This window comes from Chroicocephalus ridibundus, chromosome 9, assembly GCF_963924245.1.
Source record: "Chroicocephalus ridibundus chromosome 9, bChrRid1.1, whole genome shotgun sequence".
In the NCBI taxonomy this organism is placed as follows: domain Eukaryota; kingdom Metazoa; phylum Chordata; class Aves; order Charadriiformes; family Laridae; genus Chroicocephalus; species Chroicocephalus ridibundus.
The window spans coordinates 30,471,782-30,485,576 of record NC_086292.1 but is presented as its reverse complement, the minus strand read 5'-3'; the positions used below and the strand labels follow the sequence as shown (position 1 = coordinate 30,485,576).

General features: G+C 39.4%; 1 protein-coding gene across 5 annotated transcripts in view; it reads right to left on the bottom strand.

Annotated features, from left to right (window-relative positions):
- The window catches only part of ACSBG1 (acyl-CoA synthetase bubblegum family member 1), a 39,960-nt gene that overhangs the window by 4,054 nt on the left and 22,111 nt on the right, over positions 1-13,795 (bottom strand). For 4 of the 5 annotated variants that reach the window (XM_063346174.1, XM_063346171.1, XM_063346170.1 and 1 more), the window contains exons 3-11: positions 11,950-12,167; positions 11,196-11,284; positions 10,280-10,400; positions 8,527-8,607; positions 5,575-5,724; positions 3,527-3,703; positions 2,853-3,034; positions 1,536-1,769; positions 741-958 (exon numbers count right to left, since the gene is read on the bottom strand). In XM_063346174.1, the coding sequence (XP_063202244.1) occupies positions 741-958; positions 1,536-1,769; positions 2,853-3,034; positions 3,527-3,703; positions 5,575-5,724; positions 8,527-8,607; positions 10,280-10,400; positions 11,196-11,284; positions 11,950-12,081 (1,384 nt within the window). In that variant the 5' untranslated portion in view covers positions 12,082-12,167. The remainder of the gene's footprint in view (positions 1-740; positions 959-1,535; positions 1,770-2,852; positions 3,035-3,526; positions 3,704-5,574; positions 5,725-8,526; positions 8,608-10,279; positions 10,401-11,195; positions 11,285-11,949; positions 12,168-13,795) is intronic. The other variant, XM_063346172.1, reaches the window with a different exon arrangement.

Sequence of the window (13,795 nt, the reverse complement as noted above, 5' to 3'; positions counted from 1 at the left end):
GGACACTATGTCATCCTATGACATAGTCACTCATCTGTGTTATCTCCCTAGTGATTCATCATATGTTCTAAGATGATAGTTACTCAACTATTAAATATTCCTCAGTTACATCTCAACTGTGACCAAGCCGCTCTGAATATGTATCATGAAAAAAAGCTTCTAAGTAAGCAAGTAACCAGTCTTACTCACATGAGACTTCAAGCTATGTCCTGTCGTAATACCTGCTTTAACTTTCCCTTCTGCTCTAAAGCTTCAACACTAGTCTCTGCAAACACGTCACCTAAGGCACCAGAGGAACCTAGCTCTGACCAACAGCAACAACTTTTATATAACAGAGGACTGTCTCTTGTCACTGTCTAAGCATTCTAATGTGCAATTAAGACAATTTAGTAAGATTCAAAGGGAGACCAGACAGCTTAATGAACCATCAGAATCAAAGACGACACATTAAACCTGCATTATTAGTTCATATTATTAACTGTAATACTGAATAAAGGTCTGAGAGATAAAAAGCCACACTGTAGGAACTGAATCAAGTCCACCTATTGCAGACCAGAGGGAAACCTTTCCCAAATAGGACACACCATGGTTTCCTCATAGGAAAGTTTATTTTACCTTCCTACTAGGCCAATGCTGCTGGCATTAGAGGAAAGACACTTAATTAGATGGGCCACATCTGACATGTGACTGAACAGTGCTGAACAGTTACCACAAACATGAAGCAAGATTTTGCTTATTACCTTTAATCCTTCCAGTGACATAGAGAAAGCCATCCTTGTCTAGTTTTCCTAAATCTCCAGAATGCAGCCACCCATCCTCATCAAAGGCTTCTTTTGTTTTGTCTTCCATATTTAAATACCCCATGAAAACAGTCCTTCCCCAGAAACAGATTTCTCCGTTGCCTTCTGTATCTTCGTCCACCAATTTCACTTTGCAGCCAGGTACTGGTTTACCACAGCTATTGGAAAACAGCAGGAAAAAAAACACCAGGAGCACGGAAATAGTAAACATAATACTGATAAGACATCTAACATGCTAAATCCCTGAACTATCAAAATATTAGTGACTGTAAACAACACCCTGCTGTAACTGTTCGAAAGCTATGGAATACAAATTCACCGAGGCAGATATGTTAGAGTATCTAAGCACTTTCCAGCTGTCTATCTTGCCCCGCACTTCCTGGTTTTTTCCCCCCTCTGTATCTTCAGGCATAAAACCACTTTTGTATTTGAGGTTTTGCATTTGGAATCTATCCCACCCTGGGCCAGGGCTAGGATATACATCAGATTTAGTAACCGTGTTCTACATATAATGCTGTAGATCACTTTCAGTGCTCTTGGCGTGGCATGCTATGGAGGCATGTGTTCAGCTTCTGATCTGGAAGTTATTTTGCCTCCCAAAGTCACAATAGATTGGCAAAGCATTGAGAGAAAATAAAATAAGCGATAAGATCTTTGCTGAACTTAGTAAAAACTATTCTCATAGATATAATGAAATATACCATTTAAAAAAAAAAAAAAAAGTAGTAAAGTTACCTGTGCTGCCTGTAAATATAGGGCCCAGATAGGCAATGTGGGCCTGTGGTCTCACTCATCCCATAGGCCTCATACAGGGTGATGTTCAGACCCAAGAAGAAATACAGTGTTTCTGTATTGAGAGGAGCAGCACCAGAAAAGTGCTTCTGACAGGAAGAAAAACCCAGTGCATTGCGTATTTTTGCAAGCACTAAGTAGTCTGCTAACCTTGTCCAGAATTGCTTTAAATCACTGCTGAGTACAAAAGACAGAAGAGAGGGAGACAGTAAGCCAGAGCAACCTATGAAACTTCCAAAACAAAAATCAGACACAAATTTTGTTCAGAGATGTATTTGCCATTTGGTTTTAGGTGTTGACAAAAGTTACATCAGTAAGAACAGGTTACATATTTGTCCTTTTTTCATTTATTCAGTGTCTTTCATTGCTAGTGAACTCCCAATTCCTGAGGCATGTGAATACTGACAATACATAAAGAATCTATAAAAACATGTTGTATAAAACAAAGCTCATGTATTCCTGATTCTGTAGGAGTTAAATGTGTCTCTGAGAACGTATACCACTAAAATCTGAAATTTGGAGGACCTATCTAAGAAGCTGAACGATCCGACGAGCAAAGCAGTATCACTGAACGATCTTTTGGAATACCATTTTCTATAAGCAATTTCACCCTTCATTGTGCCACGCTTTCAAGAACTTTGGAGCAGGAAAGAATTGTGAATTAGTTAATATTTGAATTTATACGACGTTCTTTATATGGGTAATCTTATGGAGGAAAACACCAATGTTATTCAGAACAGAGAGAATGTACTTAAAGCTCAGAGAACTCATGGGGGGTGTTGCTGAGCTTCTGTGTGCAGATGAGCTGTTATTACTCACATGGTGCATACCCCAAACTGTCATGAGCCAGCCTGTCTGGGCTGCCCCCTAAAATTCCCCTGCTCTCATACACCTCCTCTGAATTCATGCCCTTTCCTCACACCAGCAACTAGCGCTTGCACAGTCACATGGTGCACTGCATCAGGAACTCTCCCAGCTGCAAATTAACCAGTTCAATTCACGGAAGGCACAGAGCTGGAGGACGTGTTAGGGGGAGTATGTTCTCAGGGAGGATGGAGGGACACTTTTTTAACAGCCACCTGTGTTTAAAATCAGCCACTGTAATTGATAACTACACCCTCCCTCTTGCATTACATTTGTTGTAATGCCAGGCCAAATTTTACCCATTTATATTGAAGAGTCTCACTGATGCTTAATAGTTTATTACAAGCAGATACCTACTTTCAGGGTGATGGAAATCTCACTCATTATAATACATACCTGCTTGAGCAGTTTAGGTTTCTCTCTAAACTAAGTGACATAGCCCACGACAGGATTTTCTTCTTCATAAATCCTGACTGAGCAGAAGCATCCTTTAATTTCTCCATAATTTTCTCCCATACTCTGGGAACTCCCATGTGAGATGTTGGCTGCACTTCTTTTAGCGTGTCAATCAAGCTGCCCTGTTAAAATCATTACATCATTTCAAAACATTGCAAAGGGTCCAGAGCAGTGATAAAGAGGTTTGTTGATGAAGCCTGCATCTTGCAACGCTAACATGTAGAACATCACTAAACATGTAGGATATAAAGAAGGACTCCTGAACCTACTTCAGTCAGACACATGCACTAACACGTGCCAGCTCTGACACATCGGGGAAGGTATGTATACAAGAAGGAAAACACACCAGTGGTTTAGTTCCTTCTGCCTCCCTTTCCTCCAAAAATTGCTTATACTTCTTTTGCTTTGGATACATATTCTTCTGCTTTATTAGAATCTTATGGATCTGGATTATATATTTTAATTTAATTCTTACAATAATGGGGTCTCAATCTTCATCTTCTGCACCTCTTCAAAGAGGTGATATTCTCTCCTTCAGAGAGATATTCTCTCCTTAGGATGTGTTCTAAAAGGAAGAAGTGCAAGCTTAATTAGGTGCAATACAAGGCAGATACCTTCAGAGCATCTGGCTCAGCAAAGTAAACTTGCTCTCCCCATTTGATTCCAGTCCACAGGTCATATATCTGTGCAGCTATGTGGCTGAGTGGGAGATAACTGACTATAGACTCCTGCTGGACCTCCGCAGGTTGCATATCTCCTGCTCTGCTGCAATGTGCTGATGTCCAAGTTATCTGTTCAAATAAAAAATAAAACACATTAGGCATGGTGAGTTTTTAAGGATCCTCATGCTGTGCTAGTGTAACTATGAAAAATCTGTGCTCACAGAAATTGCTGAAGACATTGCAATCTTTGACAACATAGCAGACTGATCTCAGAAGATGCAGTTCAAGGATGCTAAATATGCATATCTTCATTATCAGAACACAGCATATGGAAGACTCACAAATATATGTGATGGTATGGGAGGGCAGAAGATATACGTGCACAGCAAAAAAAACCACCACCACAAAACAAAACATACAAAAAAGAAACAGCTCTTTCTCAGAGGAGTCTGTAATCTAAAATGGGTAGGGCTGGACACAGAAATGAGATTATTCAAGATGGTAGGGAAGAGATACAAATTACATACAATACTTCTTATCACAGTATGTTCCTGACAGCTCCTTTTCTTTTTAATAAACTAGAAGGTACGAGGACACATTTGGTCTAAGGAAATACAAATTCTCAAGAGAGGTTTTTAAGGAGCAGCATGCTGTCAAGGCTGGCCACTCTAAGTTTAGATGGCAGCATTAGATAAGCGGCTATGGGAGACTGTATTACACAGCAGGCAGAATGGGATGTCTTTGAGATGTGGCTACATTGATTGCTTATCCTCCTTATCCAAGCCTCACAGCACGCAGGCACACACAGCAGATCTGTGTGGGTGCATATATGACTGACTCAGCATTGGTTTTGCACATGGACAGTGGCAAACATCTTTTGACTAAAGAAGGTAGCAGCACGGTTACAGGCAAGGCATGTTTTCCACTGTTAGTCAACATAAAAATAGCCTGTTTGTGATCAGCAGCCAGGAATAGTTTGGCAGCTAACATGGAAATGACACCAGACTCCTTTGAGATGGAAGAGCATAGGATTTGCAATGTCAGATCCGTCTTTTTGTCTAACAAGTCCACTATGTTCTGCTTCCAGAGACTACTGTACCGATTCCCTGCATTTGGGTGAATTGCTCCTCACAACGTGCATGTCTGCAATAGCTTCTGCATTATTTTAAGAGGAGAGGCCACAACTTAGACCAGCCTTTTCACAAGTTGCCTATGTGTTCAGAAAGGCTCCTCACCACTTTCCACTCCCGCTCAGCCACCTTAAAAAAAAAATTAAATTTATAAACCCCCAAAACAACTACAGTCCAGATCTTTGCTAGCAGACCTCTGAGGAAAGTCCTTTTTTGCAAATGACTTTGCTTTTCTCTATCACTGGAAAAATTTCTGTTCTAAACAATGCAGGTAAGGCTATTTTAAGTACCAGGACTATGCACTAGAGTTGTATTATCCTCCAGTGACAGATGTAGGAACACAAGTCTAGGAATATAACAATGCCAAAGTAAAAAAAAAAAAAAAAAAAAAAAAAAACAAAAAAACAAAAACCAAAAAATACACACACGCACACACATCCACCCCTATTTTAATAAAATTTGCAAAAGTAGTCTATCAGGCAGTTTTGATAGTGGTTGGCTGATACATACGATTAATTTTTTTAAAATGACCTGTGACATCACCTGAGAGACTTTATGGCAATCTGTGAATTATTTTTATGAAAATATGCATTATATCTCACAAGAAAACCAGTGAATAAAAAAAAGAAATACTCATGAACTGTTCAACCTGGTGAAGTGCCTGTCTGAATGGAGTTTCATTCTCTACCGTGCTTATACTTACCAGAAACAACCGACTACATTTTGGATATTGCTTTCTAGTACACTACCCATGTTTCAAAAGCAAAAGGATTTCAAGGCTCCCGTACGTACCAGCCATTTCAAAACACAGGCATAAACATCCTCATACTTTGCTATTTCTATGCTAAAGGAGGAGCCTAAAGTACATACATTGTCATGACTCAGCATGGCTCCTTTTGGCTTCCCAGTTGTTCCGGATGTGTATATCAGTACACAGCACTGATTCGGCTTTTGGGAGTTAATAATGTAATCCAAAGTAGCATCAGGTATGTCATCTCCCAACTCCAGGAACTCTTCCATCTAGAACATGTAACAGAAAACACGGGACATCAAATGGCTTCTTACAAGTGGGAAAGATGCACTACAAAAACAGCAGAAGAATTCAGTGCCTTGCTCTGAACATGTTGCCAAGGCAAGTTTTGCCAGGTCTTGCCTGTGTAAGAAATAGGATAGGACTAGCTTAGAACTTTAAGTGTTAATTGCAAATAGGCTATCTAAAATTGTGCTGCCATGTGTCTTTTCAGGATCTAAGAAGGAAATGGTAACACTATTCCTCCTCCAAGACGGATACTACAGACAAGTCATAGAGGCTAAAATTCCGTTACTATGTCACGCTGTTAGAATGATTCTGAGTCTTATTTAAAGGAATCTGGATGTACTGTTTTTAAGTAAGAGTATACTTGTGCATTCTATCTATAATTCCGTCTCCTCTATACAAATATAAAGCAATTGGATGAAAGCTGCTTTGCAAAAGCATCATCATCTAGATGTGTGAATGTTTGCCCAAATTATCTGCTATTTTATAGCAAACAGAGCCTATGAGGCTGGTCACAACTTCCATTCAAATTTGGCTCAATCTAGAATGAGCTAAACCTTTGATGATGCTGGACTTTTGTGCCGCACAAATTGGCCCAGAAGAATGCTGAACCTGATCCTCTGTTATACTGGCTGCTCCCAGACACTTCTATTGCATGCACCTGATGTGCTGCTATGTGTACCATTGACTTTAATGCTAACTGAAGACTCAAGTATAACATTTTTTTTTTTTAAGAAAGTCAATAACCAAACTGTCAGTTTCCCATTGGAATCAGATGATTGATACTGTGCTACAGAATTGTGTTATTCAAATGCAAGATGCACCACCTCCATTCTTCAATGATTTCTTGGGGATATATCCAGGACCACATAGCAGTAAATGGGAGGATGCGAAGGACAGCAGAGGTAAAAAAGGAGAGTCTGTGCTTGAGGGGGAATTCAGTGTTTCCTTCAGACCAGTGTGCTACTAAGGTTACAGTAGTTATCCTCTGAGGCACCTAGATTTCCTCTTTTTTGGGTGGCAAGGCTGTTCTAAGGATTCTTCTAATTACCAATCACCAGTTTTATATTTTCTTCAAACAAACCACATCTCTGAAAAGAGAGGCAGTGCAATGCACAGCTCTGTAGCAAGCAGAGGATTTCTCACATCCCTTCCCACAGCATGTGGCTGCATCAGTTTCCCTAGCTCCTGGAAAGTCTGGAGGTGTCAAGGATGTAATTGTTTCTACGTGACTTAGCAGTTGTTCCTGTTTTCCTGACCTTAATGAATTCTCATACTAGAATGTGTTAACCACTGTGAATCTGTTGCCTAGGCTTTGTTTACTGAACAGTACCTGCAACAGACAGTGTTCCCGTTCCACAGAGTGTGAAAGGTACAAACAAACAGACACACACACTACTGACTTCACATTTGCCTTCTGGAAACAGGCACTGACCAACAAACTAGGGCTCTGCCCTTTCTGCAGCAACTGCTCATTACGTATTAGCTGTCAACTTGCAACACAATTCCCTTTTATCAAATGCCATGTGGTTTGGGCGGTTTGCTTTACATCAAACCTAATAAACAATCATTTCTGCCTTTGGTGGTTTGATCTCTGGTTTTTCCTTTAGACAACAAACTATGGCAGCTGTCAGACACTCTCGCAGCTACACTCCTCCATTGAGAAAACGTGTCCAACATGACACCTGAAAAGGGGTGTTTTCAAATATATCAATTCTCAGGCATTTAGGTTTCAGCAACTGAACGTTGTTCCAGAATTAATTGCCAGCACTTATTCCTTTTACTAAGAAATATAAATACGAAGACCATCTTTGTAATAATCTTTTTATTGTACTGAGATCCAAGGCATATGCTATATCAGTACATACAGTATTGTAACCGTAACTGCTTATTATTAACAGTAATGTTATTCAACACAGCAAAAGAAGCTATAATTAAAACAAGCACAGAAGATTTTCTCTTGTGTACCTAGTAACCCCTCAGATTATCAAAACTGCAAATATTTTAAAATATTTCTACACTGTTCACTCTTCATTAATATCTTTTTTTTTCCCCCCAAGTGGAAATTTTTCAGCCCAGAATCTGATAATCTGTAGCCCACTTAAAACTCTGCTTTTTGTATTCTTGTATTCTTCCAATTATATTTTTTAAATATATTGGAGTAACACATTTACAAAAATCTGTTCTGCTTACAGTCCTCATATTTCTTAAATTAAAGGCTGTACTTCTACCACTCAGAAATTTCTGATCCTGGCTTTGTCCCATTTTTACCATGCGATACAAAGATTCTACATATACTAAGCAAATGTGCTCCTCTGTGTAGTGCATAGTTATTTTTCTTCACCTGTTGCCTGTCACGAGAAGTATCTGGTGCAAACCAAACACAACTATAATCTGTAAAAGTACAGGCATTTTCATGTTCTTGGATCCAATGTAACTAACCACAACTGAAGTTTTCACTATCACCAGTGAAAGACTTTTATTTTTAACGGTTTGAGAGTACACATTCCCACCTGAAGCCTATAAGCATTTTGTTAATCCAGTCAAGTAAAAATCCAGGAAGACACAAGACAGGCAGTTCAGCAAGGCAGGTCTAATTTTAAATGTCAAGTATCAAACATCAAGTTATAGGTAAATTAAACAGAAAAGCTGATGAAGCTTTTGAACGTGTTTGCTGGAACACAGCAATGCATTCTAAATGGTAGACACTTCACAGATTAAACACAGTAGAAATTCATCAAATAAATAATACCTCGTGAATTATAACTGTTGTAGCATTCACATACCATATACAAATTCGGGTGTCTCTCTGGAATGGAGTCCTTATATAGCACAACAGCTTTCAAGTACGGCAAGCGATTCCAGATCTGTCGGATTTAAAAAAAAAAAATAAATCTATTATTCATATCTTGGGGGCGGGAGGGTGTTCCACTAAAATACTGCCAACACTGTAATGGCTTGACAGTCACAAGAAACCTCCTGTTTCCCTCCACCCTCAAATATTCTCCCCTAAACTCACAACGAACTGGCTCAAAAAAAGAAGAGGTGTGAAGGAGACACTACACCATGTGCTCTAGAAAATCCAGTTTCAGTCAAAAGATTAAAAAAAAAATACATATATACGTGTGCATATATATATATGTATATCAGAAATGGCTCCTCTGCATCCTTACTCATAATGCACCAAAGGGCCCATCAAGGAACAGTCCAAGTCAAGCTAGAAGCTGACCCTAGCCGCAGTGGTTACCAATAAAGACAGCAGAAGTCCCACAACAACAGCAAAAGCTGTTGTTAAACTGCTAAAAAAACGTTCTACCTCCTTAAAGAAAAAAAGGAAAGGAAGCTAATACACACATTTTTAAAGATAAATAAAAATACAAAGCTGCAGGCTTACAGGCAGACAGCAATGGCTGCTGCTTTCAGTAGTTCTTTCTCTGCTTTTCACGGCCTGCAGAGAGCATTCATGTCGCTGAACTTGGTGGGACCCAGTGTCTCATAGGTGCCTTTGAATTAATCACATTCTGAACTGACCTGATCAACCTGTGCTAACACAAAGGCAGCGGCTTGATGGTAGCCATTATGTATATACCATTAGAAGTAACTGAAATATTATTTCAGTTTAGGGTTCTTCCAGAAAAAAAGTTTCAAAAACCCCTCAGTTGGATAAAGCAGTTATGGCTAAAAAATTTGAAAAACATCCACGGATGTGTTCTCTCTGGCAGGTACATGTTTTTGGCAGAAAACTCCATATGGAGAGCCCCCCTGCATCAGCAAACAGTGCAGTCTGGTGCAAGTTTGATGACTCAGCTCCAGCCACAGGCCTCCCTCAACGTCTTACTGACAGACAAGCCCTTCTCAGGGAGCTCCCCTCTGCTCCTGTGCTCCTCCTCCCAGTCATGCAACAGGGATCTTTCCCTCAAGTTGGTTTTTCAATCTGTCACCCTTGCAGAAACCCACTCAAACCTGCCAAAGAGTTTTGTCAAAATTGTGGCTGTTCACTTAAAGAGCCTCCTCCTTTCTCACTGAAGTTTCTCATGTCAACCACCATGCTATCAAAGTGCAGTTAAACCAGTGACCTTAATCGTTAATGATAGAAGCAGGAAAAGATGACATTTTGAAAGAGGAAATTCTGAACACTACCATCCTTATTATTTATATGGAAGGCCTTTATAAACTTGCATCATCCTGATCTCTTCTATTCAATTGTTACGTGTTTTTCCAAACAGAATCATGCGGTGATGTTATAAATATGGGATTAAAATGTGGGGGTTTGATCCCATATAGGCAAGTCTGCAGTGAATCTGCCAGTGAACTCTGAGCTGGAGAGAATCAGAACTGCTTAGACACAAGCCACCGAGACTATAGAGAACAGAGTTGCAAGTTACCCAATAGCTTAAACACCAGATACCAAATTTCTGAATAAGAACACTCCTGTGAAAGGTTTCACAATACAGATAGTGCATATGGTATTTGGGACCAATTCAGCATTGAGAACTGGGAAAATTATGGTTTTTAAGTAACCATTCAGCCACCTGGTACCTGCATTATCTTCTCCAATTGTTTCTGATTTTCCACAACCATGATATTGGTTTTGCTGTCATGAGCAATGTAGTGGCAAGCCTCTGGAGAATTGGTTGTATATATTCCTGTGACAATTCCTCTGTATCAAAAATGTATATATATAAAAGAACATATATTTATATACATAGACACATTATATGCACTTAGTATCAAAAGAAAGAGAATAATAGAGATCAGATGAAAGCTGAAAGAGTATGAAGATGTGGAAGTAAACAGCAGCGCAGCTGTCACGTTTGTTCCAAGTATTCCGATATACATGAATATCTCTGATATATGCATATTGCAAAAACTAATCTCTGAACTCTATTCAGTAGAGGATGCCGCAGGCTAGGATTCAGCATTTTAACCCACTTGAGGCTACATGAGAGTTAGCTCAGGAAGTGGTAAAAAAACCCACTTATGTCCTTTTTCTGTTCAAGCTGCACACAGATACCAATTTGAATTTCACTGGCACAGAAACAGCTTAAGAGGCAAAATCTAAATTGTATAAACAGGTATCAGGACATAAGGAATCAGGCTAGTTAGTATTGATCTGTCATTTCGTCTACTTGAACATATCTCGCTGTAGACAAATATTATTAATATAAAACTGTGAGTCTCAGCTGTTTCCTACATCTTCCAGGGATAAGATACTGTACAACAGCTTCTACGTGACTGTCACAGTTAAGCCCACAGCAAACAGGGTCAATTTATGACTGTCTGGACTATTTCAGATGTACCGAAAGCTGTGAGACTCTAGTATGTTGCTGAACATGCTAATCAGCTGCAGCACAATTTTCAAGATAGGACACCAAATACTGATTTGCTACATTTCCAGACCTAGCAGAACAGAAATCCCCAAATCCCCCTTGAAACCAAACCAAAAAAATCTTACCCAGCAAAAACAGCTCCAACAGCTGAGATGAACCATTCTGGAGAATTAAATCCAAGGATTGCTACGCTGTGGAATCGTTCAAGACCAAGCTTAAAAATAATAAGCATAAGAATATTTAATATAGGCACAACGGAGGGCAACATATAGCATGAGACATACATACAAATATAAACCAGGGTTTGATTTACTTATTATTTCTGTATTGACAAGACATGCCCACACACATCTCTGTGTTGATATCTAGAGCAAAACCAGTATTTATCAACAATTAACATGATCTAAACTTTCCACTACCTTCTCCTGTCTGGCTGAGCTCTGCTGTCCAGAAAGGCCCAAAACCCAGAACTTTTCAGCGTGAACAAGTGCATAATGAGTACTAACCTTATGCTAAGTTTAGAACATTTTAAAATTTGTCTTTATCTCACCAAATTCATGACAGTGCTGCTTTCACCTATTTTTTTTTCCTAAATCTTAAGGCCTTATGCTGACCTTTGTACTCATGTCCCAGTGAGACACTGTAACACAGCCACTCTTCACTTGCAATCAAGTTCCCTTGAAAGCAATGTTATCTCTTTGACCAAAACCAATTTTCATCATTATTATTTCAATAAAAAATATGAGTGCTCACCTTCAATTAATGGGAGAGGCCTCTTATGTTGTGTTTTGGATTGGGTCTTTTTGTTTTGTTTGTTTTTCTTGTTGTTGAGGGTTTTTTTAAGGAGAAAAAGGAATTCGTATTGTTTCCTGTACCTACCTTCAAGAAGCTCTTAGCCGCTTTCCTGGAGAGGCAATAATACTCTGAAAAAGTTATCTTCTCCCACTTTCCATTCTTTTTGCTGGCCAAAGCATTAAGGGATCCATATTTTTCTAGGCTCTCCTTGAACATCTGATGAACTGTTATGGGAGTCTGTGGACATGAGTTATCTATTCTCAGTCTGACTCTGCCATCAGCAACGGAAGTCCACAGAGACTCTGGAAAGTAAAGCATTCTCATCAAGGTACTCTATCATTGAGAAATACCGTCTGACTGTGTACCAAAAGACAAGAGGATTGAGCAAAGACTGCAGGACTAAGCACAACTCTGGCACTTCCCACCTTTTCAGAGACAGGCATTCCAATTTTATAACTATCAAATATGTCATGTAGAAAGAGAAATCTTTATTTCCTAGACTTTGTTCTGCATCTTGAATATAAGTACCACCATACAGAATTATGCTGATCTTCTGTGTGTTACAGTCACACCACCAATTCCAGAAGAATCTGTTTGCCCATGCTCAGCCCTGCACAACCCACTGTCCCTTCAGCTAACGGAGTAGCTGGTGAAGGCTACAGAGATCTGAAAGATCAGAAACCTCTGTCCCTGTTCAGCATCCAAACTCCTTTTGCTTGTCATAGTTCTTTCCTCCCTCCTTCCCCTCCAGCTATTCTCCTTCATCCTGCCCCTGTTACCCACTACTTCCCACAATTTTTTTTTTCCTTGGTCATCCGCCCTGTGTTCTAGCATGTATATCCACTCCACTTACTCCTGTTTTGCTCTATTTCCACATCATCTTTCACCTTCTGCTCTTGCCTTCCTCACCCTGTCTTTCTATCATCCACTTTTCTTCCCCTGTATTTTTCCTCCCTTTCCCTGACAGGACACAAACACAGAGCACCAACTAATGTCCCCTGGCTCTCACCACTGGTGCCAAGGACTGGGGCAGTCCCTGGCATTCACAAGAAGTTACTGTCTCAAAAGATTCTACTTGGCTCTTGCAAACCCAGCAAGAAGCAGGCTGTGTACAAATACACTCCTGAGAGAATCTAGGGTTAGTAAGTTGGCAAAACTTTGGTGAATTCTCACAAGGAAGTAAAAAAAACAAAAAACACTTGTATCTCCCCTACCAAACAGTGAGTTCCCATATTTCTGAAGAAAATAGTACAAGAACATTTTAATAACGTTTTTTCCTTGGATTTACTTTCATAAATTAAGAAATATTTTTAGCATAAACATTACATATGTATATATATGTGTGTATATATATATATATATATTCCACAGAAAGGTGGTGGAAAATTTCAGACCAAAGGGCTTAGGTTTGTCAGAATTAAGAGTAACAGAAAATAGGACTTTTTGAAGTTTCTGAAACAAGTTAATAAGCACTTTTATTACACTTCTGGAAAATCAAACTGTAAAGAAAGCTCAGTTGGAATCTATACTGTTTCCTGGTACCTCAGTGGCTGAAAAAAGCAGTTCTAGAATGTTAAAAAGTACAATATGCTTCACATCCATCTCAAATGCTATTCCTCGAGTTGCTTCCCAGAGGGCCTGGAAACTATCTCTGAGCATTTCTGGCAATATATGAACACATCAACCATAGCTGGATCCACATGAGCGCTTTAGAATACATCTGCAGCCTCCCTCAAGTCAGGCTGGCAATCTGCACAGATAACCAGAGGTACAACAAGCTATTGGAAGCTCACAAATATATATAAAAAAAAAGCCAAAACCAACTTTCCTCTTGTGGCAAAAAAGTTTTATTACTTAGCTGTTTAGAAAAGCTCATTCATAATCAGCTGATAAAGTACAACTACTAAACTGAAAAGTATCAAAACCAGTC